This window comes from Amblyomma maculatum, chromosome 3 (assembly GCF_055883805.1).
Source record: "Amblyomma maculatum isolate TAMU_Amacu chromosome 3, ASM5588380v1, whole genome shotgun sequence".
Taxonomy (NCBI): domain Eukaryota; kingdom Metazoa; phylum Arthropoda; class Arachnida; order Ixodida; family Ixodidae; genus Amblyomma; species Amblyomma maculatum.
In genome coordinates, this window is record NC_139346.1 from 11,317,865 (window position 1) to 11,344,830 (window position 26,966).

General features: G+C 44.3%; 1 protein-coding gene across 1 annotated transcript; it reads left to right on the top strand.

Annotated features, from left to right (window-relative positions):
* Positions 1-9: 9 nt before the first annotated feature.
* On the top strand, positions 10-23,610 carry LOC146194224 (uncharacterized). Its single transcript, XM_084596019.1, has 5 exons — positions 10-193; positions 6,488-6,688; positions 9,666-9,788; positions 13,856-13,952; positions 23,322-23,610. Exons 1-4 carry the CDS (start codon positions 10-12, stop codon positions 13,930-13,932), a joined length of 585 nt encoding a protein of 194 aa, XP_084452145.1. The 3' UTR covers positions 13,933-13,952; positions 23,322-23,610.
* Positions 23,611-26,966: the final 3,356 nt, after the last annotated feature.

Sequence of the window (26,966 nt, forward strand, 5' to 3'; positions counted from 1 at the left end):
TTAGTCACAATGGACGTAACATCCCTGTACTCGAAAATCCCCCGTTTAGATGGCATACGCGCGGCAGTGGATGCATACCTAAGGACGGACCCCTCGGTGAACCTGGATGAGCAAACTCTCTCCACTATTCTTAGCCTGGTGCTTATTCGCAATAACTTGGAATTTGAGGGAAGGCACTACCTTCATCTTAAAGGTACGGCGATCAGAACAAAGATCAAAGATGGCACCAGCCTATGCTATTGATGGCGGCCCTCGACAAGCAATTGCTGGACACTCATGTCTCTGAAACCCCTCCTCTATAAACGTTTTCTTGACGTTATATTGCTCATTTGGCCCTACAACGAACTCATCCAAAAAAACAGCGCAAACAAACGGGGACGACAGGGAGAAACAACAGGAACAGGCGCTGACTCTCAACTAAAATTTAATCCGTTTGTTTGCGCTGTTTTTTTGGATGATGTATCACCAACTCGCCCGCTTAACTATCCTACAACGAAGCCAGTCTGTTAATATTTATACAAAATTACAATTCATTTCATCCATTCATATCGTTCACGCACAGAATTTCTAAATCATTAAGTTCTTGGACGTTACAACACAGAAAAAAGGCAACGTTCTTAAGACTACCCTATACCGGAAATCCACCGAGCGCCAGCAGTATCTACAATTCAAAAGCAGCCACCCACCTCACTGTAAAATCAGCGTACCCTACTCACAGGCCCATAGATTTCGACGGATCTTGTCTGAGCTGGAGGACGTTTACCGCCATGGGGAGTAACTAAAACAAATCTTCTTCAAAGGGTACATCCCCCATCCATTGTTGATGATGCTATTGGGAAAGCTCGAAATTTAGACAGAAATAAAATAATCAGCTTTCAGAAATCACTAGAGAACGACAGGCCAAAAAGCTTGTTCTCACACATTCCTCAAACATGCCACGGGTTAATAATATTATATCGAAACTTTTCAATATAATCCAGCAAAGCTGTCACTTGTCTTCCATTTTCAAACAGCCACCGGGAGTAGTGTATCGGCGCTTTGGAAACCTAAAGGACATGTTAGGTAAATCTAAAACGACCGCCAACACTAACTCTAACCCTGATGTAAACGATGCGGAAAACCACGCTGTAAAGTTTGCAATCATATGCAGGCGACAAGCATTGTAAAAGATAACTTGTCTGATTTTACTTTGAAATTTCAAAGAATCCTTGAATTGCAACAATGCCAATGCTAAGCTGCGGTGTGCGAGGCATGGAATACATCGGCCGAAACACCATTCAGATTTTGTTTCAATAACCTCACGTCCACACACTGCCAAATCCCCTTTTTCTAAGAACATGTGCCTTTCAAACCATACTGTGCAAAAAACATTCGGGTCATCCTACTTCAATCAGACTTCCAAACAAGTCGACAACGAGAAAGAAGAGAATCGTACTTCCCCTACTGAAAAAGTGTATGCGAAATGAACGAGATTGCTACGATGTGTACGAGAAATGTGGGAGATTTCTAAGAGCTATGCGATTTGTACAAGAATTCTATGAGGTCTCTTAGAGCGTCTACGTTGTCTCGTAGAGTTGTACGAGGATTGTACGATGTCTCGTAGGGCGTCTACGGTGTCTCCTAGAGCGTGTACGGTGTCTCGTAGGGTTGTACGAGGATTGTAGGATGTCTTGTACAGATGTACGAGGGCTCAAGCAGCTTGTAGAAGATCTCGTACAGTTCAAGTAAAACCCCCGCAGACGCCGTACGCACTCTCGTAGAGCTCGTACGCTCAGTTGTAGGAGACATCGTAATGCTCGCTTAAAATCACGATGCTCGTACAGCACCAGCATTCGATTTCGCAGTGCTCATTCAGGGTCCATGCGAGTTCAGTTGGCTCACTAAGCCTCCCCGTAAAAAATTAAGCCAGTTATAACATGGTTCCATTCGGCCCCACACTGACCCAATTAGATACAGCCATATATGAGCTCAAATGGGCACAAAATTACGACCAATTTGGCAGGTAGCGGAATTACCCAAATGGTTTTGCAAACAATGGGCACTCCCAATTGTTCTCATGTTCATAATGATCATTTAGAATCCCAACTGGATTTTCCATATTATACAGGATTACAATTCATATATGTCGCTACCCTATTGGATATTCAAAGTGGTTTTGAAAATTTGAATTGGTTCCCGGGATTTCAAATGGCACTTCATATGGTATATATATAGTTCTCAATCGGATGTTCTAGTTGGTTTGGAAGATATTCATAGGCGTATGTCCTCATCCGTTCAGTTCAGTTCAGTCGTGTCCGACTCTTCGTGACCCTATGAACCATATCACGCCACGCTTTCCGGTCTCTCACTATCTTCCTAGCATCGCATAACTTCATCTGCAGCGCCTCGAGGATGCCATCTAATCATCGCGTTCGCTGCCTACCCCTTCTCCGGTGACCCTCAACCTTTCCCAACATCAAACCTTTCTCCAGCGACTCCTCTCTTCTCATCAGATGACCAAAGTAGCTGAGCTTTAACTTTAGAATTTGAACCTCCAATGAGCAGTCAGGGTTTATGGTCGACAATATCGACTGATTAAATCTTCTGGCCGTCCAAGGAACTCTCAAGATTCTCCGCCAGCATCACAATTCAAACGAGTCAATTCTTCGGCGGTCAGCCTTCTTCACAGCCCAACTCTCGCATCCATACATCACAACTGGAAAGACCATAGCACGAGTTATATGGGTCTTGGTTGGCAGACTAATGTCTCTGCTCTTTACTAGGCAGTCAAGGCTAGCCATGGCTCTCTTTCCCAGAAGTAGGCGTCTCCTAATTTCATGACTGCAATCTCCTTCCAGGGTTACCTTGGAGCCCAAGAAGAGAAAATCTGTCACGGTTTCCACTTCTTGTCCCTCTATGCTCCAGGACTTGATGGGGCAAGACGCCATGATCTTTGTCTTTTTAATGTTCAGTTTAAGTCCAAACTTCTCACTCTCTTCTTGTACGCGCATCAGAAGTCTCTTGAGCTCCACTTCACTTTCTGCCATTTAGTGGTATCATCCGCATGTATGTCCTCATATTTGACAGTTAAATAGAAAAGATCATTAAGAGAATTAAAGTTTGTGTCATAGTTTTACAGTTTATCACCGAGTTAGACAGTTGATACCAATTTCCTTCATCTGGTTGGCGAACCATATTGTATTTACATGTTAATTCCTGAATAATCATTGATATATATGCCATATATATTTCAAGTTTAATGCTTTCGTATATCTACATGGGCGTGCTGCTTACATTGAATGTAAAATATAGGCAATAGAATACATATTCTTTAATAAATACAGAGTTCAGCATGAACATATCACAAAACAAAAATGTATCCGCAACATATATATCATGGCATGAAAGAAATGCGGAAGAAATAAGATGAACTAAGACAAGATTTGAGCATTGTAACTTAATTCATTGAACGCACATCAGTGGCATAACATGCAGAAGGTCAAAGATTAATTATAATGATCAGTGCAAAATATAAGAAGAGAAAGTAGTTACACAAAGTTAAAATAATTTTGGAGCTTCAGCTAGTTTACCTCAATAATAGACGTGACAGCATCTTAAACATGAACTGCATTTTCATTCTGCAAATTTTTATATAATTTTTCTCGTTTAATGTTATCTACTTTTCAAAATTATTACCAATGTAACAGCATTCCCTAAATGCCCCACTAACACACCTTTGACCCTACATGGCTATAGACATTGCATGCAGAGGGCACACATGGGTTGAGCTTTAGTATCAACGTATTTATTTTGTTAAACTACTATTTTCTGAAATGTCCTCATTAGAAGAGCTTCCTTGATAATTGGCTTCATTTGCACCCTCCCTATTTTGTTAGCTTTATTTCACTGTGAGATGTTTGAAATTCTCACACGAGGTCATGTAACTGTGATGTCATGACCAATATGTCGACTAATCGGGATTTTTTTGGTATTTATTGTGCAGAATCTTTTCAGTCGAATGAGAACTGTTCGCTTAAAGTTTAGTAAATGATGTTCCTGCTGCACACCTTGACTAGCACTGCCCTTCGTTCATTGTATCTGCCACTATGCTGTGTGCACAATGTTGATGTGTTGCCGCTGCCATGTATACGATAGTCAAACTGGCAGTCAAAATCACCCTTATATTGTGTTTTGCATGTGAATGGAGGTGACGCACTATAACTGCACAGCTTTACCACCGTCAGGCATCACAAGTTTGTAAGAAGAATTGGCTTGGAGTTTCATCTGTAGAAGGAAAAGTAAGTGTGATAACAGAAATGTGAAAGCCAACTCCAGTACTGAACTTCACGAACTCATAATCCCTTGCAAAGGCCACAGAAAGACAATTCTCAAACGACTGAACAGCACTAACAGATGGGGTGGGAGAGAAGATGACAACAATTCTGCTTCTTTCTCTACATCACTCATTTGGCTGATTATAAACAACCGGACTGACTCTCTTTTTAAGCGCAAGGATATGCCGAGCAAAAAAGTTTCTACAGCCTTTTGAGTTTTGACTTGCACATCTACATCTATACGCCATTTTTAAGTTTCCTGAGACTATAACAAACCCTTGCTGAACTGAACTACTCTGAATTGAAGCTTTCTGCTGCATAATGACACTTGCAAATGCTGTCAGTCTCATTGTCAAATGAGAAAAAAAAAAGAAACGATTGAGTCGGTGATCTTAGACTGATGAAAAGATGCAAAAATCCTAGCACTTTATGAGGGGCGATACCAACAGTATATGTGTTGCATCTCGAAGCTATGCATACTATACAGATATATGCTGCAGCATAATATTGCAAGGAAATGTCTTTTAGATGGCATATTTTTCAGTGTCACTGTAGGCTGCGTCACGCGAGATGCGTAACCTATTGAAGAAAGCTGCACGTTCAACGATCGTCCACCAATATATGCTGTGCAGTTTCCAACAGCAGTGCATAATTATTTATGCTGCATGGAACAAGCAGCTTGGCTGCTTTTGCTTCTTTACTGCATGTATGCTGTAGGCCACAGAGACAAGTTGAAATATTTGTATGGTAAGTTTCATTAGTGCTTAATTGAAGTAACGTGCACGCAAACAGGTGTAGGTAAAAACGTCCCCGGAAAAAACGTCTCCGGAAGAAACGTCCTCTGAAGAAGCGGCAACTAGGAAAAAACGTCCCCAAGGCCAAAATCGGCTCTAAAAAAGATTTATTCTGGAACACACATGAAAAAAACCAACAAATGTTATGCCATTCTTTCTCGGCTTTAAGTTAAATGTAATCATCATATGGAACCTGCGTCCTCTGGGGGCCCGAAATGTTTACAAGAACTGCGTAAATTAAAGCATGTCACTGTATTACCGCTGCCATAATTTTTTTTGTCATGAATGCCCGCATCAATTCGATGTTCGCGGTCAATTTCAAGCCGACAGGTGAAACGCTGCAATAAAGTTTACATGCATCATTCATCATTGCAGTTCGCCACGGAGAAACGTAGTCTACGTCCTATAGCGCAAGACTCCAGCCCCGTTCGGGGACATTTTTTCCTACTTCGCCAATAGGGATATTTTTTCCGGGGACGTTTTTACCGGATCCCCACGTAAACACCCCACACTGTCTTCGCTTGAAGCTTGACCGGTAAGCTATTTTTGCATGTCGCATATCTTGCCTGACTGCAGGCGCCATGCTTTCACACAACTGTTTTTGCTTTTGCTATAAGCTAGAGCCATTAAAATTTCATCACCATTCAAGAGTTGAACTGGTTGAACACTGATAGTAGTGATGCACACATCACAAAAGGAAGTATCACTCGCGGGTGACCAGTGGAACAGTGTGCGAGCAGGATTCGGCGTCTGTTTCCAAACAAATCACTTGAACTTCCAATATAAACACACAACTAAAACAATGGCCACTGTCGCTGTTTATGATCAGGAATTTTCGCAAGGAGCTTGGCGATGCATTGGGCCAAAGCTCCGATTTGCTGAACCACCGCAACGCATTTCTTATCTGTCAACCCGACGTACATGACAAGCACGCATAGTTTTTCCAGCATCGCAAAAAAAGAAGCGAAACTCACGGTGGTCTTTTCCGCCACCGCTAGCTTTCGCTAGCACCGCCACATTTCTGAATGCGCAAACTACAGGCGCGCATACACGACAAACATGTAGCGTTAGTGCGTAGACACTTGACATCGTGCTTGCCGCTGTTAGGCGAACAGCAAAGCCGTTGAAGTCGGCAACTTCCGAAACCGAAACAAGTCGAAACCAGCCGAAGCTGTAGTGCTAGTCATAGCCATTGGTGGCGGCGTCGCGGCGTCGCGCTTTCTTTTGTGCTGCTGGCGGCGTCATGCTCTCGAGATTTGCGAGGCACAAAGCGCAGCAAAATAGCTCGTGCGATGTGCAGAAGCGTCGTCAGGTTCTGTGTAAACCTGTGCAAAAAGTGTGCCCTTTCTTTTGTGCTGCTGGCGGCGTCATGCTCTCAAGATTTGCGAGGCACAAAGCGCAGCAATAGCTCGTGCGATGTGCAGAAGCGTCGTCAGGTTCTGTGTAAACCTGTGCAAAAAGTGTGCCGGCGTGCCCAACAGATAGTGCGTCTTCCTTTGTGCGCTTTCACTGGAAACACTACGCTGACGGCGGGACTATTGGAGGGCGGTCACCACCCGGGACACGTTTGGCATCTCAGATGTAAGTAAATTTCCTTCTGTCCTGCACATTCTTCTGAAAACAGCGCAGAACTGGTCATGCATGCCAACACAATGCTAGTTTGTTAGTTCGTAAACAACAAGACGCGTTCATAACAAACGGTTGTTTGGTTTTGACAAAGTAAGGGGGAGGGGGGGTGTTAATGCTTTTGCAGTGTCTTGGAAAAGAGACAGTGTCGTGGGCTGCACGATTGGAGTAAAATATGCCGTGCAAATCATCATTCGTAAGCTCATTGCGGGGTGCATGATGCCGGTGCCGTACTGCGATTCAGCCTTCGGCAAGAATTTAGTATGGGCAACTTCGTAAGTGCCGCGACCCGGTCCTTACGTTGTGCTGCAGTTGAAGCTCCGGCGCTTGTGCATTGAATTTACACGGACTGAATAAGCGGTAAAACCTACCTGCGTTACGACAGGGCTAGCTCATTATTCAAATGTTCCATAAATATTGCGGATTATGGGATAAGGAGCCGGCGAACACGCGACGGCAGTATGATTCAGCTGTAATCGTACTTAAAGCACCATTGTCGAGCCTTGGGTGCAAGTAGAAGGTAAAAAAAAAAAGTTTTTTTAGCTATTTTTGAATTTTTTTCACCTGTATTGGCTTCACATTTTCTTTTGCATAATTTGTTTTGACTGAAGTAATCCACAAAAACTGCAAAGTGCATATAAATGACAGACACCAAACTCAGGCCTTCAGTCCAAAAATAGCAGTAAGGTGTAAAGTTAATTATGCATTCAACAGTACCAATAGTATTGATTTTCTTGTGTAATTATCTACAAATGAAGCAAAAAAATCTGAACTAATTGTGCTGAGATGCCCCATCGACATCATCCCTGATATGAAATGTGAATCAAAATGTGTGCAGGTTTTTTTGTACTCAGTGTATGAAATTCATGCAGGTTTTAAATTGAGGAGTGCATGCAGGATTCCAAGCAAAACAAGCCTTTGCTCAAGGTATCATTCCAGTGTGGTGTTTTTGTTTAAATTTATGCATGTTTTGTAGAAACAACTGTAGATGTTGATAAGGAAGTGGTTTCGGGGGGTGGCTGCTCCTGGCCCTACGGTGCTGCGATTGGTAGGTCACCGCAGCTTGTGGCGGGGGCTAGCCTGCCACTGGATTTCTATCTGTTGTAGGCAGTCTTTGTACCTACTACCGTTTCAGTGGTGGACGACGGCTGTTGCGACGTGCCTCTCTCTCCCACTTTTTTCTTCTCTATTTTCTCTTCTGTCCGCACGAGGCAGTGGAGGTGGCTCAGCTACAGAGCCAGTAGTAGGCCCATGCATTTTCGTTATCTTCTTCCTTTAGTCGCAACAAGTGGTGGTGTGTCTGGATCTAGCTCATGAATGGCTACCACATTTATGAATCGTTTGGTGGCCGCATGCACTTCCATACATGGTTTGAACAGTCACGTTACATTCTGCAATTTACTTCTTTTTACTTTTTGGATGGATGTGTTTCCACTTTTGAGTGCGTAGCCTTTCACAATTCATAATTGATCAGGTGAGCGTGTTTTGACATGATAAAAGGTTTGGCAGTTCGATAGCATTGGCCCGTCATGATGCACAAGCAGCAGACTGCTTGCTGCGCTGGTGCCAATATCTTCCTAGATATCACTTGATCATCATGTCAGTGTTGAGATCATTTAATGGAAGTGTGCAGATAGCTATAATCCCACATTTTCTTCACTGGCTTGCAGGCAGGAACTTGTCAGCAAAGCAGCTCTAAAAAGGAAAGCTCACAAAAATTATTTCTCTAATTGTCTGTTAAAACTGGAAAAAATTATTGTATAACTAGACTGCTCACTCACCATGTCAACTTCAGCAAAAAAAAAAGGGTTGGATAATAGAGGCAGTTGCACTGCAGTCCTGATAAATATGTTGAAGTTGTTGAAACATAACTTGAGCTGTGAGTGCAAAATGAATCCAAGCTAGATCTGCTAGAGAGCAAGTAAAGTTGAAAGATGGAAAGATGGCACTTGACTGAATTCTCTTGTGAAAATTTATATATCTGGTCCGACTCTGCACATTCTTTCGAGTTGACGTAGTGGGAGCTAGGGATGAACTTTTGCCTTTCTTGGTGCACTGCTTGTGTGTAACCCGAGTTGGGGTGGAACATTGCATGTTCAGAGGGTGGTAGGGAAGCAAACTTGGTGGTACTAGGAAGGCTATGAACAATATGAGGATGATAGGCTGCCTTTAGACTGACTGGCTTGCATTTCTCGGTGTGTTTTGTATGTGCGAATGTTCCATAAGCTGCCACATATGTCTTGGATTTGATGTTGAGGTGACTGGAATGATCAAAAACTCAATGTTATGATCGAAGTCCTCAGAACATGCTGTGATTTTACTCCTGGATTAAGTTGCAGACATTGTTTGCTGGGCATACATACCTTTGAGAGGAAATCCAGTAGATGAAGGTACGGGCAGAGTGCTTGCTTATTATTCCAACCTAACTGCTCAAACAACGTCACCATTTTCTGGAAACAGATTGTTCAAGCTTCCAGCCTTCCGGTTTTTCACTCGTGCAATACAGTGAAGCGCATTTACGCCTTGGCACATGGCAGGCTCAGGGACTTGTTCATCGCTACTGTACTAAGTTAGACCTCAAGTGGACTCGAAATGCCTTTTTCCATTGCCATGAAGTAGGGTTTAAAAGAAGGTTTGATGACGGACATACTGTTTGCTCTGCTAGCAAGTAACGAAGAGTTAGCATAACATTTCTTACAAGTTACACTATCTGGCACCTCTTGATGTGTGTTGTGCCTGCTACGCCACTGAATCCTTTGTGTGAGATCGGCGGTCCCTGCAGGATCACAGACTTATAATGCTACTTAAATTATGAGCAGATCGAGGTGGTAGATAGTAAAACTCTGTTAATGGTGAATTCCAATAACAGACTGTGGTCACTTACAGAATATTCTTTTCTGCTCATTTTGGACCAACTGTATTCCAAATGCAGATCCGGAACACAGGTTTCATCTTCCAAATGCAGATGAGGAGCGATTGCTGAGCCAAGATCGCTCCATGGAGCAGTCTGGATTGCTCTGCCGAAATCAACAGGACCGGCTGGAAATTTACTTGAGTATGTGTTCAGCTGCACCTACCATTTCCAGTAGATTGTCTCTGCTGCGCTTGCTGTGCCCTCTGCAATAATCGACTATTGGTACTTGCCGCTGCTACGAATGCAAATTGCTGTCATGAACTAGTGCTCACTTTTGAGGACAGCAAGTCTGAGAGCAGCAGTATTCTGCAATAATCTTTTTTAAAGACCTCAGCTAAGAGTGCGACTGGAAAACTATGTGCAGAAACAATCTTTGTGTGCTATTTGTGAACTCGAAGCCATTCCTCAACTCTGAAACAGTGAAAACAGTGATCTGAGCCTTTGTTTTATTTGAGAATAGTGCCAAAGAAATCTTACCGTGCTTGCCCGCACTAGACTATCTGAAAGAATGGCATAAACTGTTGAGGTCAACACCATTCTAAGACCTATTACAGGTTTAAAACAGACGACATGTGTACACGAAGCACAGGCTAGCGCACAGAATGACTGGCAATTCCTCTGTCAGTCCATGGGCACTACCTACTTGCGCTAGCATGAGTTCCAAACACAGTCGGGACACAATCTGTGCTGGATGCAGGTGCTCTGTTGCGGAGCGGGCAATCCACTTAAGTTCTGGGATTGTAATTCACTATGTGTGGAGGAAAAGCAAGTGAACATCTCTCTGCTGGCAGTGACAGGAATGCTCACAGCACAAGTGGGAGTGGAGACACTGATCTGCGCCATTATGAAAATGCCAAGATGTTAGCATGGGCAAACATCTCTTTGCATCACCACGAAGGTTGCTAAGGCTCAGCTGCATGTATGAGCAAGCGAGTGCAGTGCGGGCATATGTCAGACAGCTCGTTAACTATGGGCCTACAGCAACAGCTGCCATACCTTTAATGAGAACTCTAGACTAAAAAGGCAATTTTACAAAGAGCAAAGTAAATGATGATAATGACTTTTTTTTTTTATTTAACAAAGCAGGTGGTCAGAGTGAAGAACTCATGCCACGACTGTTAATATGCCTCTACTGCCCCATTTGTAAAGCAAGCAGATTGAAGTTCTCGAATGAGCATGTTTACAGTCGTAAGCAGCTCTGTTAGATGTGTGTCCATAGGGTGGCACATTGTTTCATTGTTCAAAAGAATACTAAACAAAAGGTGGTTTGGAACTTAAAGGGGAAAGAACAGAGAAGCTGGCTGTATTTTTGTTTTGTTTTTTCCTAAAAAAAAAAAGAAGCTGGCTGTAGATGCAGAAATACTGTGAATGGTGAGAGGTGGACAGGTGCCAAGCAGTCGTGAACTGCACCTGGACTTTGCAAGGAGCCTCATGCTACTCATGAGCCACAGTTTGGCCATACCTAGCTTATATAAGCTTGACTTGTACAAAACATGCCTGCAAATGCAACCCTGCCTCAAGGCTGCCTACACCCTACTGTGGCAGCTTCAGCGTTTAGGACATTTGACTAGTGAGCTGGGTGACGCGGGCTCGGTCTTAGCTGGGGTGGTTGCATTTCGATGGTGGAAAAATGCTAGGTGCCCACGTGCTTTATAGTGTCAGTGCACATTAAAGAAGCGTATATGGTCGAAATTATCCAGAGCTATCTGCAATGGCTGACCCTCGAAGTCAGTTTCTTTGGCATGTTGAACACCATGATCAAATCAAGGCTGCCTACTGTTAGCATTAGTAGAGTACCTTCGCAATGCCACAAAGTCTGCCCCTCACCACACTCCTAAATTTCGTTGTTTGCAACTCTACTCAGGTTACTTAGTTTGATGACCCCTTTTCCTGAAACAGTAGCAGTTGACGAAAAGAAGTGTAAAAGCATATCTCACGCCCATGCACTGAACTCCGAGAAAGGTGCTGATTTGGTCATAATTTTTTTTTCATGAGAATTTGGTCAGTGTCATAATATGACCCTTGGAAAGTCATATCTCTACTGAAATGTTCATGTGATAATCTGGGTAGCTTTTATAGATGGCTTGGATGATATCATAAGTGCTATGATGGTGAACTGTGCTTAGTGTCTGAAATACCTGCATGATGAAGATGGTGAATGCAAATTAGACAGATTTTTGCTCTACTTTTGGTTCACCAGTGGGTGCCTAGTGAGTCGTCAGTGCAAGCTATCCATAGGTTCACTTTCTTCATGCAATTTACATAGCTGTGGAGTTCTCATAATAGCAGAAGTATCATATTTATGGGTCACTAAATTTTTTTTTAATGTAAGATAAGTAAATACGTCGTCAGCAACCTTAGAGCGCAGCATGCTCTTTACCTGTATTACCTGTTTATCATGGATAGAATAATGATGCTGTACTCCTGTGCTACTTTCAGTGTTCAATTCTACACGGTAGCACATCACTATACTCAGGGTTAAATGTCTGGCTATGCAGCTGAAGCTAGGCAAGAAAGTGAAGGCAACATACCTCTCTTCCCTTGCCATGTAGAGTGGGTTACTTCAGCGCTAGTGACCTTGCATTAACTCTCCAACTTTCTCCCTTCACTTCAAGCCTGCACATGCCTAGCCCAAATAGTGAGCAAACCACTCTCCTCGGCAAAGAGACTAAAACTTGTCTCCTTTCCTTTCGTACCTTGGCTGCATAGCCCACAACATGTCTCCGTGTATAGCAAGATTCAATGCCATATTTCCTCTTACTGTCGGAGCACCCTCTGCTTCTGCTGTACCACCCTTGCAGCAGCCCAGTGTTTTGTTTACCACAGAAATTCATGTCTGTGCAAGCTACACTGGCATGGAGAGGTGCATTTCTGAGCCAACTTTCATGCTTTATGATGATACTCTCTTTGATCGCCTTTAAGTTGCATCAAACCTGGTCATGTGTGTTGGTCAGTACCAAATGAAGTAAATTTCTTTGACTAACATACTTTGAGAAGGATGGCAGTTTGCATGAGTTGGTAAGGCGTCATCTTGAAAGTAGCAGCATGAAAAAACAAGGATGTGAAAGGAGGCAAGCAGGCAGTAACTCGCAACTAAATTTTATTGATGCAAACATGAAATATATAAAGCCAAGCAACGCCGCAAACTGCTCAGTCACTGATAAGCAGACAGCAAAACATCAATCACTAAAATATCCGAGCGGTTCCATTTATGTAGATATAGGTAGAGGTACCAACTTGGCTGTGCATTGTAAAGAATGCACTGGTTGCTTTCAGTTTCTTTCAGCTGCGCACATTCTGGCTGTCATCCATTTCAAATCAGCTGGAAAATCATTGAAGCTGAAGGCATTTCACGACTAGGTAATGAATGTGTTAGTGAGCCGTCCATCGTGTTAACATGCAGTGAGTTGGGATATCTAGATTAGGGAAGTGCTCTTAAATTTTAGTGACTCATGTTTTGCTTTCTGCTTATAAGTGATTGAGTGGTTTGCATTCTTGCTTGACTCCTTTATATGTTGCAAGTTAGCGCCTGTCTTGTCTCCTTTCACAGCCTTGTTTTTTCGGGCTGCTTGTTTCAAGATAAAATACAATTTCTGCTACTTAGGTCATAAAATGAATTCTAATGAAGTTCCACATCTCTTAGAAAAGTAGTATTGTAGTTACAGGCATGTATTAAGGCCCTGCACTACAAATTAAGAGGCTCGCTCGATATAAAGCATAAAGGGAGAGCTTGTCTGATCTTGGGCCTAGTGGGAATTAGTGGATTATGGATAGGTTGATGTTAAAATGTACTTGCAGTTAAAATCAAGTAAATGCTTTATTTGTAACTAGGGGCACTGTGATGCCTGACCTGTTCTTTTGCCAGGCTGGCGACGAGATGGAGTGAAAGGATTTATTTCAGTGTTGGTATGTCTCGGGTGATGTCAACATTGTTTCTTCTCTGGCTTTATAGGCAGTCGCCCTTCAACGAATTCAATCCTAAAGTGAAAGTTTGAATCCAAAAAAATATTAATCTAGGATTACTTAGCAGGCAGAGGCGAATTCATACAGTGACTTACACCAGCATGCCACGCATCATTTCAAGAAAAAAAAAGTATTGTGGTGTTCCTATTCTATGCCTTTATTTCTTGCTCACAAAGCCTCTGCATGTAGGTCTTGCACTATATTACGCTTTGATTTGTTGGTTCATGGTACTTTTTACCTTACAGCAAGCTCCATGTGGCTTCAAAGCAATGGCTTCTTCAAGCTCTACAATACCCTTTGCCAGAATCACACAGTGCTATGATGGGCAAGTAGGACATTGATGTAAGTGCTGAAGACATTTTTCAGCATGTGTAGTTTCTTATCTGCCTAACCTACTATTGCATTTGTGGCTCCTTATGTTTATTTTGAGGTTCAGGTTTCTTCAGTGTTTTCTTTGATTGCTGCCATTGCTTACTGGCTATGGCATTTGGCTGCTGAGCCTGAGAATATGGAATGGAATGGTGCCTGGGGCCTGTCGATACAGGCAAAATGCAAATTTGCCTACATGTTGGGCAGTGCCAGTGCACAGTTTAAAGAACTTTTTGTGGAAGAGGGAGGGCTCTGGAAATTAGCCCAGAAGCCCTCTTTCATGATGTCTCTCATAGCTCATGTTCAGCTTTAGGGTAATAAAAGCACATTGAGGACAAGCTGAAGCTAGCTTGTGTTATACATTTCTGCATTCTATTCACTAAAATGCTATTTTACAGAAAATGCAAGTTTCTTTTTAAGGTAGGAAAAGCCAGAAGTTTTGAAACAAATCTCATTACCAGCTGATTTTATAAGATGTGAGGATAGTACACCTTGAAGTGAAGCTCATGCACCTTCACTGTAGTTGCTGCAGTTGTTGGGCTAGTTATATTCCTCTGACTGCAAGTTAAATTAGCAGAGTACAGTAGGGGCAATGCAGTCGATATAGGTTTCAGTAGTCTTGACATTGCACTGCTTTCACATAAGTACTACCATCTTTCATTTGAATATGATTGACAGTATTCTGAGTAGTGGCAGGCCGGCCACATGTGATCAGTTCTTCAGTGCATACTGGTTGCAGATTTTCACGATACCGCCATGGCTGGGATGCCACGTACCGGGATGCCAGTAGCACTGCAGCAACTGAGAAGGAAGTGGTTGAGCGTTTAATTGGATGGGAAAATTCAGTGTTATCTGTACTTTTAAGTGTTAAGCTGATGTAATTTGTGCATGTGGAATCACGTCAAGCAGTTATTACTTCTCGGCTAGCTGTATTGGCGGCGGAGGTACTACAAACTACTGAGGAAAGTGTTGCTGGCTTCTGTCCTCATTGAAATGCAGCTGCTGATGATAACAAATGTGGCAAGAAACAGGTGGCCTTGCTTCCACCTTGAAATATGTGCGTGTTTGTGAAAAGCATTGTTTTGAGGCTTAAAGGTAACCGATACCATACCCCTTCCATGGAAAGTAGACCAAAGCACATCCTCATGATTTGTGAGTGAGGAGGGAGAACTCACAAGTTTCAGCAAATGTAAATGGCGGTATGGGGTTGTTCTGGCAGAATACTTCTGCAGTGCTTCTCTCCTCAGCGAAAACCCCTTCACTGTGGCGGTAAAACCTGTTTTGGGGGCAGAAATAGGGTGCTGCCGGGAGACATCTCTTGTGACAATGACCACATCCATTACCTGCTCCACTCTGCCTTGGTTTGCTCTCTCTATTAAAGGGATTAAGCTCTTAAGAGCACCTTAACCTTACAGGTACCATTCATAACCCCCCTCCCTTCCCTTCTGGTTTTCAATAGAGAAGGCATGCTCCTCCCAAGATTCGTGCATAACATGAGACTTGATACAGAAATATTCAGCATGGCACCCAACTTCTGCCGCAACGGGGATTGGGAGAATATTTTTGCAGGTCCTCAGTGCACAATCACATAATACTTCATTGACATAGCCTACTATATGTCACCTACACATTACTCGTGGAGTTTGTATTCTTTTTTTTCTTGAGAGAAAAGCGCTGTTCAGTCAAAAGGCATGATGCGGGGGAATGTGGAGTGAGCACTGATTCTGTGTGTTCGCAATTTTTGCTTAGCTTTCGTTCTTTTTCTTCTGGTGGTTTGGCAGGGTTGCTGATATTCGAGCGACGCAAGAACTGAGTCATGAGTCTGCTTCTTCGCAGTGGGATCGTGCGTTTGTTTTCCTCATTGTAATGAAAATGTGCAAGGGTACTGACCCTATGTGGGGCTGCGAACATATTTATAGCGCATGAGTTATTTGCACACATGCACACCACACACTTGCAGTTTTGTAGTGGTGAAAAGAAGTAGCTGTCAAGACTGAGAGCATCTTCTAAGGGCACATAAATGTTGATGTTTGAAATTAAGCTGTGAATTTATACAAGATGTGGCTTAGTTATTGAACTAACAATTTTTTAGCACTATAGTTGTTTCATGTAACGGGTTTAACTTAAGGTACAAAGGTGGCCGATTGAGCCCTGTGCTCTAACACACTGTGCACAGAAGCAGTCAAATCTTTAGTCCTCCCTATCTTCTGCTCAGGCCAAAGCAACTCATACCTTGTTGACACAAAAGTGACGTGTGTATTATTCCTGCGTATCCTGCGTGGCGGTTTTTTTTTCCTATTTCATTCTACTGGGAGGGAGTGAGAAAAGGGCTGCAAGGTCTTTCTCGTCTATGCGGGAAGGACGAAAGGGTACTGGGAGGTTGGCTGTCAAAGTGCTTTAAAACGAGTGACTGCTTCAAGCTGCCCGGGGCGCTCAATAAATTGTGGGTGGGTGGAAAGGGGGAGTGGAGGTAGTGGGAGGGGGGTCTAGCTGTTCTCCGAGCTAAGCGCACAGCAGCATGTATGCTTCTTCCTTTTTTTTTACTTAGTAGTGCGGAGAGGATAAAAAAATGGGGGCGGGGGGGGGCTTGGCCAGCGCAGGTGGTGCTGTTTCAAACGAGTGACCGCCTGGAGCTGCCCTTGGCAAAGCACAGAGCAGTAGGCACGCTAGCTCCTTTTTTCCCGTAGCAGTGAGGTGTGCGCTGCGATAGCCTGAGTGGCAGTGGAGGGAGCACTGAAGATTTGGCTGCTTCTGTGCCCGTGCACTGGGGCAGGTTTTGTACCTTAAGTTAAGCCCGCTATGTGATACAAGCCTGAATCACTTTGGGGCATTAAACCCCAAACCAAACCTTATGTGAAACATCTTGTATCCTATTTCATGGCTTAATCCAAACATCAATGTTTATGCACCGTTCAGAAGATACTCTGTCTTGACAGAATAATTTTTTGCGCCACTACAAAACTGCATGTGTATAACGCAAATAACTCAAGCTCTGGTACTGAATATATGCAGCCCCACATACGGCAAGTACTCTTGCACATATTCATTACACTGCGGAGAGCAAACGCACCAACCCGGTGACATGATGCGAAAAAGCCGACTCAACTCCAGAGTCCCCGCATCGCTTTGCATACGCATACAAGCTGTACACTAAACTATCGAAAGAAACAGAACGAAAGCAAAAAATTGCAAACGCACAGAATCAGTGCTCACTACATTCCCGCGCATCTCGTCTTGACTGAGCAGTGCGCATCTGTTAAAAAAAAAAATCTAGGAGATACATATATGTGTCGTATAGGCTACGTCATCCATGTGTGACGTGACTGTGCACCCAGGACCTGCAAAAATATTTTCCCACAGGAATTGCGCTATGCAGGATAGCTGATACTCTTAAGTTTTGCAAAGAGCCTTTGTAGATAATTGTGCCCCCATTTTTACCCTGGTCAGTTCAAGGAGCAAGAGGCACGTAGGAGCACAATTACCTATTATAATCTGTATGATCCTGAATGGGCCAGGGCTCTTGTGCCATTCGCAGGGCAGCGTACAGCTTGTGAGATTGAGTATCGTGACAGGAAATTGGCACTTCACAAAAAATACTTTCACTTGAACTTCAACTCCATGCAGCCCTCAATGCCTGCTTTTCATTTGTTGGCAGTTAGGTGACCTTGAGGGCTCATCGACTGCCACTCAACTTGTAAACACGGGACATTATATCATTTGCTCGCTATTTGTGCTTTGTTCTGCGAGTTTATCCAGCTTTTCACAAAAGTAGATGCAGTGAGTATGCACAGATCTGTTTTGTGAAGCATTGGCTGAGTGACGGCCCAGGTCAACCCTGTTCAACCCAGAACTTCTGGCATATTGTTTCGTGGATACAGCTTTGGCTACCCTCCTGACATCCCAGCTTTTGACACCAAGTATGCATAACCATGGCCTATCACAAACTGCAATGCTGTAATTGATCATCACATACTTCTGTGGTGCTGCACATTTCAAATTGTCACTATATGGGAGCAATGTTTCAGAACGTACTTAATGCAGAGCTATGATACACATTTGAGGACTAAGAGCAAGTTTGCTCTGCATGGTGACTTCCAGAGACAGGGACACACTTGTGGGGAAAGGCATGTTGCGTACATACCTTCCAACCCTTTGTTTTTCCAGAAAACCAGATTTTTGACCGAACTTTCTGATTGCACGATCACTGCCCTAAATGTTTCGATAAGGGGCTTCTGCCTGCAAAGAATGGCTTTTGCAAAACCGCCACTGCGGAATCAGCAGCCACGTCTTAATTGCCAGCATCTCCATCAAAGGCCCCACTAGCACCATTGGCATCATTGGCTAAGCAGGAAATCAATCAAAGCAGACTTTAGCTGAGCGAGAGTAGGTGTGGCTGGCTGCACACACAGTTGATGTACTGCGTTTCTTGTAGGCAGCGGTGCACAGCTAATGCAGCCACAGTAGATATAGATGCTTTGCTGGCTTCGCTTTCGATCTGAACTAAGGGCAGCTGCTCGGTGCACTTCACGTTAAAGGGTTTTTCCAAATGTCACGCCATCTGATCCTCCTGTATTGAGCTCAGCCGCATGCCTCATCTTACCAAGCTGCTCTATGCACAACAATGGCGTGATTGCTCTTCTTTCAGAACAATCACAGCCAACAACGGTCGCAGACGACATTACGTGTAAAAGGGCTAGTAATGGTTTTGCATTGAAGACTTACAGCACTCCGATGGTGCTGAGAGAAAACTGCGGTGGTGGGCACGCAGATCAGTTTTGCTTTAGCTATGGAGACATAGCGAGAACACTCGGTGACGGCCTGTAGATATCTCGGCGTACACCTTTAGACATGTATTGCACGCTTGCTGCTGCATGTGTGTATGCTCAGGATGTTTAGATTAGGACTCATCAGACACTGCCTGAAAGTGGCAGCCCCCCCCCCCCCCTTTCGGACATTGAAACATCAAACATGGCCTCTTCATCACCCCCTATTGGGCAGTCTTCCCATTTTTGGTCTTAGCACATACGTATAAAGGAAGCTGGGGCCCACTAGCAGCGCAGTTGAGCCTTTGGAACAATGAACATTTGTGCTAGAGGCATCAATGGCTTAGTTGTCATATCAGGGTAGTACAGACGTCTTCAGACTCGCGGTGCTGTCTAAGTGGCTGGTTCACTCGTTTTGTGGAGACACATTCACGGTAGGCAGAAGGCATGGCTTTTCAAGCACAGTGACCATTGTGGCTCCGAGCTTTGTTTGTAAACCAATCAGGGAGTTCAATTTGTTTGTTTGGGTGCATACGTTGCAAAGCAGCATGCATGTTTTCTCCCCTTGCCCCTGAGCCCTGCAAGGTCAAAGAGCAAGTGTAGCAGCAACTTCAAACCAAACCTTAATAAACAAATTTGGTCACTAAATTTCACATTTCTCAATGCATATGTCATGTTCTACATGAACTGTATCACAGCGGCAGTGAGGTGTTTTCAGCTGTTTTTCACAGCTGCCTTTTCATGCATCCTGGGAAACATGTTCTGTTAGCCTGTGAATATAGAGGTTGCTTCTGAACGTTCAGAGGACTTGACATTAGGGCATGAGTCTGTTATGCCTGTGGAATAGTTTTTAATTCAAATTTTGCCCTTGGGGTCGAATTCACAAACATGTCTCGACTTGACACTACCTCAGCTCTATAAAGTGAAGAAAACAGTCTTCTCTACTCAAGGTTCAGTTGAGATTCTTGAATGCTTTTCAGCATTTCTTATGACTTCGTATCCTCTAGAAATATCCCTCCACTCTAGGCAGCACACATGGCTTACAGGGTGGTGCTGATATTGCGCAAAACAAGGGCTATATAGGCCGAGGCGTTGGTGAATAAAACTCACTTCCATTCCCAGCTGCCTGCGTTCGTGTCTTTCATCGGCCACAACAGAGCAGTTTTACTAGGCTGGGACTTTTTTTTATGCAATGGCTTACAGGGTGGTGCTTTTTTTATTGCATAAAAAAAAGTCCCAGCCTAGTAAAACTGCTCTGTTGTGGCCGATGAAAGACACGAACGCAGGCAGCTGGGAATGGAAGTGAGTTTTATTCACCAACGCCTCGGACAAGACAAAGGCCAAAATTTGGCCTGGAAAGTACATGCCACTACGTGTAACCTGGTCATTTTCGAATGTGAAGTCCTTCTGAACAACATCAACAAGCTGCCTCAAGAGTCGCAGCCTAATAGGTTGCGGCAGCCACTTTTTGATGGCGACGAAAAGTAAGGCACCCGTTTGCTATGCAACATCAGTGCACATTAAAGAACCCCAGGTGATTGGAATTTCTGGAGCACTTCACTACTCATAGCCTGAGTTGCTTTATTGCATAAAAAAAAGTCCCAGCCTAGTAAAACTGCTCTGTTGTGGCCGATGAAAGACACGAACGCAGGCAGCTGGGAATGGAAGTGAGTTTTATTCACCAACGCCTCGGCCTATATAGCCCTTGTTTTGCGCAATATCAGATGTCAGTTTAGGCGCATGCGCAAGACAAGGGCTATATAAGCAAAGGCATTCGTGAATAAAACTCACGTTCCTGGCTGCCTGCGTTTGTGTCTTTCTTTGGCCACAACAGAACAAAAATATGTTTTGCAAACTGCATGAACAAGGCAGCTGTGAAAAATGGCTGAAAACAATTCACGTCTGGCAACATTTTCTGTCATTGACATAAAGCTTGTGTAGAACAGGATTTAGGCATTGAGAAGTGCTAGAATTGCTGTGAAATCTAGTGACCTAGTTGCGTGTTTGCACTCGAAGTGCTCGGCGGTGAGCGTTGAGCACATGTAAAGTGCAAAGAAGCATATTGCAGCGCATGCACCCCAGCCAAGAAATTTGGCTTTCCAGAATCAAATGCCGCTTGTTTCCAAGCAAGCTAGGATCTGTAATTGTAAATGTACTTGACTGCAAATATCCCTGAGCCACTCTGAAGACAGAATTGACCCCCCCTCCCCACAGCACCGTGCGTCTAAAACATTATGCACCGAGGCAATCAGCAAGCCATCGATGTGTGCAGCACAGATGTTCCATGGCACAACTGCACCTCCGGTACCTCCCTCTTCCTATTTACAATATGCCATTCCCTACAATTGCACCACTGTTCACAGTGGTTCATAGAAACCCCTGCACATGCTTTGTTTGCTGTTAGCCGTCAAATGCTTGCTGCAATTTGGCACTCGGCACGCTCTGAAATGTTGCTGAGGCATCCGGTGACAACTTGAAATATGCCTATACCACAGCAGTATAATGCGGTGATCAACTACAGCATTAAAAGCTGCACCTGACAACAGCTATCCATACTCATCGTTAGCTGCATGGACTTCGGGAAACTTGTCTTGGTCGTACTTGAAACAATGTTTCAGTATTTTCGAGTCAGATTGAGGTTCCCACAGAGCCAATGCTTCAAAGAGTGGGTCTGTGAATCTTATTGTATCCGCTTTAATGAAAGGCTTTGTATGCAGTAGAATGAAGTCCGCCCAGCGTGTGAACGCTACAATGCCTCATGTTTGCAAGTGGAGGTCGAAGTGGCCCTATATTAACGTCATTGCAACTTTTAAATTCGTGAGAAAACTTGAGTTTTCTCCTGCACTCGAGAAGCGATTAAAGTAAAGCTTCATTTCTAAAAAAAAATGCCTCGAGGATCGCTGGGACTAAAGGTTTCAGTCAAGGTCTCCATGCATTCTTTCCGCATGGTATTTCTCAAGGAGACTTTGTTGGAAGGAACGCTCGGAGGCCGTCATGAATTCTAACCAAGCCTTGAGTAGAGGAACAGCTGTTTCCTTCACTCTGTAGCAGAGGCAGAAGGCTGAGTCGAGGTGCATCTTCATATGATCATATATGTAGGATTGCATAATCTTTCAGGTTTATTTTTATTCTTTAGCCGTGTATGCTGAGCCATATCCAAGAGTGCACACTTCTACTTCTCGAAGGCCGTTTAAATCTCCAGTTTTGCACTGCTCTCTTGACTTTGTAGTTATTGTAGCTTTTCATGAAGCGGTGTACAAATGTCATTGATTGATAGGTGAAGAAAAGAAGCCAGCAGTCGGCGAGGCCAAGGAAAGCACTGGGGATTGTACTTTGTGTGTTTTTTTTTTCATTTTTACTTTGGTAATCGCACAAATTAGTAATGTAATCTGTTTAGGGGAAAGATAAATGCAAAGTAGAAGGAAAAACAACGTGCCGATGGTGGGGACCGAACCCACGACCTCCGAATATCGCGTCCGGTGCTCTTCCAACTGAGCTACATCGGTCGCTGTTCTACCTGCTACTTTCTTGGGTATTAATGTTGTCTCTATATGAACCTTGAGAGTGTTCACCAGCGCCACCCTCAACCATAGCAGTGGACGTGGAGATGAGGGTACTCGTCTTTTTTTTTAATTTTTACTTTGGTAATTACACAAATTAGTAATGTAATCTGTTTAGGGGAAAGATAAACACAAAGTAGAAGGAAAAACAATGTGACGATGGTGGGGACCAAACCCATAAAGTACAATCCCCAGTGCTTTCCTTGGCCTCGCCGACTGTTGGCTTCTTTCCTTCATGTATTATAATGAGTACCCTCATTTCCCCTTCATTTATCTGCTTGTTGTTTACGGGGGTCTCGGTTCTGGAAGTCTTGAAGCCATAGGTAGCATAAAGCACAGCTTTCGCCCTCGCTCTTGATCACATTCTATGTGACGCTGGCGGTAACACAGGACATTCCACGTCCACCGCTATGGTTGAGGGCGGCGCTGGTGAACACTCTCAAGGTTCGTATAGAGACAACGTTAATACGTAAGAAAGTAGCAGGTGGAACAGCGGCCGATGTAGCTCAGTTGGAAGAGCACCGGACGCGATATTCGAAGGTCGTGGCTTCGGTCCCCACCATCGGCACATTGTTTTTGCTTCTACTTTGTGTTTATCTTTCCCCTAAACAGATTACATTACTAATTTGTGTGATTACCGAAGCAAAAATTGAAAAAAAAAGTACAATCCCCAGTGCTTTCCTTGGCCTCGCCCACTGTTGGCTTCTTTTCTTCATGTGTTATAACGAATACCCTCATTTCCCCTTCATTTATCTGATTGATCGATAGGACATGGTTCGAAGGCCCTTGAAATATCTGTTCGACTGAGGTATTAAATTTTGTGGGGGTCTGATGCTGAACAGTCTGTATGCTCGTGTCAGTTCCTCAGATTTCTGTAGTTCAGAATCGAAACTTTTTGAATTGAATTGTTGTCAAATAATAGTATAGCACCTACTTGTCCCTTTCCCAAAATGTTTGGAAAGACATGAGCTGAATTTTTGGATCTGGGATATAGTCCTGCTTTTTTTTGCATTTTGCAGACGTCGCACAGTGAAAACCTGTATCCAAGCCCGAACCCAACAGGTCAACAGCAGCAGAACAAGGGAACCTATATCCAAGCTCCAAACTGGTGGACCGAAAGCAGATGTTTTGTGACCGCAGTGTGTCAGCCATGCTGAGACATGGCATGAATAAAGCCAATCCAGGTGACCACATGTGTCTTTTCCAAGCATGCATGCTTTACACATGAGGCATATCTCATGGAGGGCATCATTTCGGCAAAACATTTTGTCACAACTGCAGCAAACACTGATTGAGGCCTTGCACAAGGCCTAAAGCTGGGATATTAGTATTATGCGCAACACAGACATGAGGAGTGGTGTAGGAGCCTTGCAACCATGCAGAGTATCACTATAGCATGGTAGCATTCCTATGTCAATGTCTCTCGTCCTCTAAGATCACACTGCTGTTTTGCATCTTTTGAATCCTGAGTCTCGAACAATCCTCACGCTGTGTGCGGGTCGGTAACCACGCACAGGTTTTTGCATGCCGTACCTTTTGAAGCGAAAGCTTGTCTACGCGTATCAGACTGCAGCTTCGCGTGGCTTCACATAGCCTAGTTCTGCGCATGCGTGTGACGTCACAGCCAAGGCCAGCTGTGCAGCCTCCTCGCCAAGCTCTGCCAGCATTGCCTAGCAACGTTTAAGAGGTGTGCGACTCCTCCTCAAAAAAAAAAAATTTTTGTCTCCACCGGGAATCTAACCTCCATCCCTTGGATCCCTAGCCAAGCTCTTTACCACTGTGCCACCCCCAGATCGTTAAACGCTGTTCACAACTCCGCTTGTCTACCGTGATCCAATGGCTTGGCGACACATTTGAATGTATCAAATAATAAAATATAGTTAAGTCTGTCAGTTAGGGTGCGGCCGAGATGTATCAAATACATGTTAATTAAACCAGTCAAGCTGACGCCACGCTACCTGAAGTTGAGCCAAAAAAAGGGCATAGGAAGGGATTGGGCGTGCAATTTGAAAGTACCAAAGACTAAAATAGTCAAATCAGTCAATTAGGGTGACGTCAAGGATGTGACACGCAACCGGAAGTAGAGCCGGAAAGGGGCATAGGAGGGTGTTGGCACGCAATTTGAAAGTACCAAAGACTAAAATGGGTAAACAAGAAGTGAATTAAGCAACCAACAGCAGCATCCGTGCTTTCATATTACTCCAATGCAGATTCTGCACTGCTCTAATTTTTTACACACCTGTCATGCAACAGTACTATGATACATATTTTCAAAACATATTGATGCAAATACAAGAATTGTAACGCAGACTGAAGAGTCTCCAAACATAAATTGTGTGACATTACACTCCTGCTACATATTAAGGTTTACACTTGATCGACGATGTCAAATACATGACAAGAAAGCGCAACTTCCCAATTCAACCTGCGAAGGGGACGGGCAAATCAGGTGGTGATAAACTGATTAAATTTTGGCATGCAGCAGACCTCAAGGAGCAGAAGAAAATAGGACATGAAACATCTGGCCCACAGACCAGTGGCAGCTCTTAACATACAGCTCTGCATATATACGCGCTTAGTTTTGTGATGGGATTATGCAGTCATGCATGCCATGTATGTCGTACACTTCACGTAGGCTGTACGGCCACGTTGGGTGTACGTTCACCTAGGTTGTACGTTCTCCTAGGCTGTACGTTCTCCTAGGCTGTACGTTCACCTAGGCTGTACGCAGCAATAATTGCGTACAGCAGTCTTGTACAAATCTCGTACAATTTTTCCAGTAGGGTCATATTGCCGCGAAACCTTCAAAGCAGTGTTTGTTGTATTTTTAACAGCCGCCGGCATACAGGCTTATCACTCCGATTCTGGACCGCGTATCAGTTCCGTACTCTTTGCTTGTTAATGCTCGATGTCGCGAGTCACACCTTTATCAGTTTTGTTGTAGCGAAAGATCCACCGAGATCTGTCTCCAAGGTTCCGGCCACTCGGGTGTCTTTCCACAATGTTCCAGCCCGTGCTGGTAGCTGTTTGCGACGTTATCTAGATTGTTCTGTGCAGCCTTTAAATTGAGCGTTGACGAATGTGACAAGCATTCTTTGTTCGACGACCGACCAGCACGTTTGTTTCTATCGCCGCCGCCGAGTCACTTAGTTTTCTTTGTTCGACGATCGAGCAGCACGTTTGTTTCTATCACCGCCGCCGAGTCGCTTAGTTTTCTTTGTTCGACGATCGACCAGCACGTTTGTTTCTATCACCGCCGCCGAGTCGCTTAGTTTTCCTTGTTCGACGATCGACCAGCACGTTTGTTTCTATCGCAGCCGCCGAGTCGCTTAGTTTTCTTTGTTCGACGATCGACCAGCACGTTTGTTTCTATCACCATCGCCGAGTCGCTTAGTTTTCTTTGTTCGACGATCGACCAGCACGTTTGTTTCTATCGCCGGCGCCGAGTCGCTTAGTTTTCTTTGTTCGACGATTGACCAGCACGTTTGTTTCTATCGCCGCCGCCGAGTCGCTTAGTTTTCTTTGTTCGACGATCGACCAGCACGTTTGTTTCTATCACCGCCGCCGAGTCGCTTAGTTTTCTTTGTTCGACGACCGACCAGCACGTTTGTTTCTATCACCGCTGCCGAGTCGCTTAGTTTTCTTTGTTCGACGATCGACCAGCACGTTTGTTTCTATCGCCGCCGCCGAGTCGCTTAGTTTTCTTTGTTCCACGATCGACCAGCACGTTCGTTTCTATCGCCGCCGGCGAGTCGCTTAGTTTTGTTTGTTCGACGATCAACCAGCACGTTTGTTTCTATCCCCGCCGCCGAGTCGCTTAGTTTTCTTTGTTCGACGATCGACCAGCACGTTTGTTTCTATCACCGCCGCGAGTCGCTTAGTTTTTTTTGTTCGTTTATCGACCAGCACGTTTGTTTCTATCACCGCCGCCGAGTCGCTTAGTTTTCTTTGTTCGACGATCGACCAGCAGGTTTGTTTCTATCGCCGCCGCCGAGTCGATTAGTTTTCTTTGTTCGACGATCGACCAGCACGTTTGTTTCTATCACCGCCGCCGAGTCGCTTAGCTTTCTTTGTTCGACGATCGACCAGCACGTTTGTTTCTATCACCGCTGCCGAGTCGCTTAGTTTTCTTTGTTCGACGACCGACCAGCACGTTTGTTTCTATCGCCGCTGCCGAGTCGCTTAGTTTTCTTTGTTCGACGATCGACCAGCACGTTTGTTTCTATCGCCGCCGCCGAGTCGCTTAGTTTTCATTGTTCGACGATCGACCAGCACATTCGTTTCTATCGCCGCCGCCGAGTCGCTTAGTTTTCTTTGTTCGACGATCGACCAGCACGTTTGTTTCTATCACCGCCGCCGTGTCGCTTAGTTTTCTTTGTTCGACGATCGACCAGCACGTTTGTTTCTATCACCGCCGCCGAGTCGCTTAGTTTTCTTTGTTCGACGATCGACCAGCACGTTTGTTTCTATCACCGCCGCCGAGTCGCTTGGTTTTCTTTGTTCGCCGATCGACCAGCACGTTTGTTTCTATCACCGCCGCCGAGTCGCTTAGTTTTCTTTGTTCGACGATCGACCAGCACGTTTGTTTCTATCACCGCCGCCAAGTCGCTTAGTTTTCTTTGTTCGCCGATCGACCAGCATGTTTGTTTCTATCACCGCCGCCG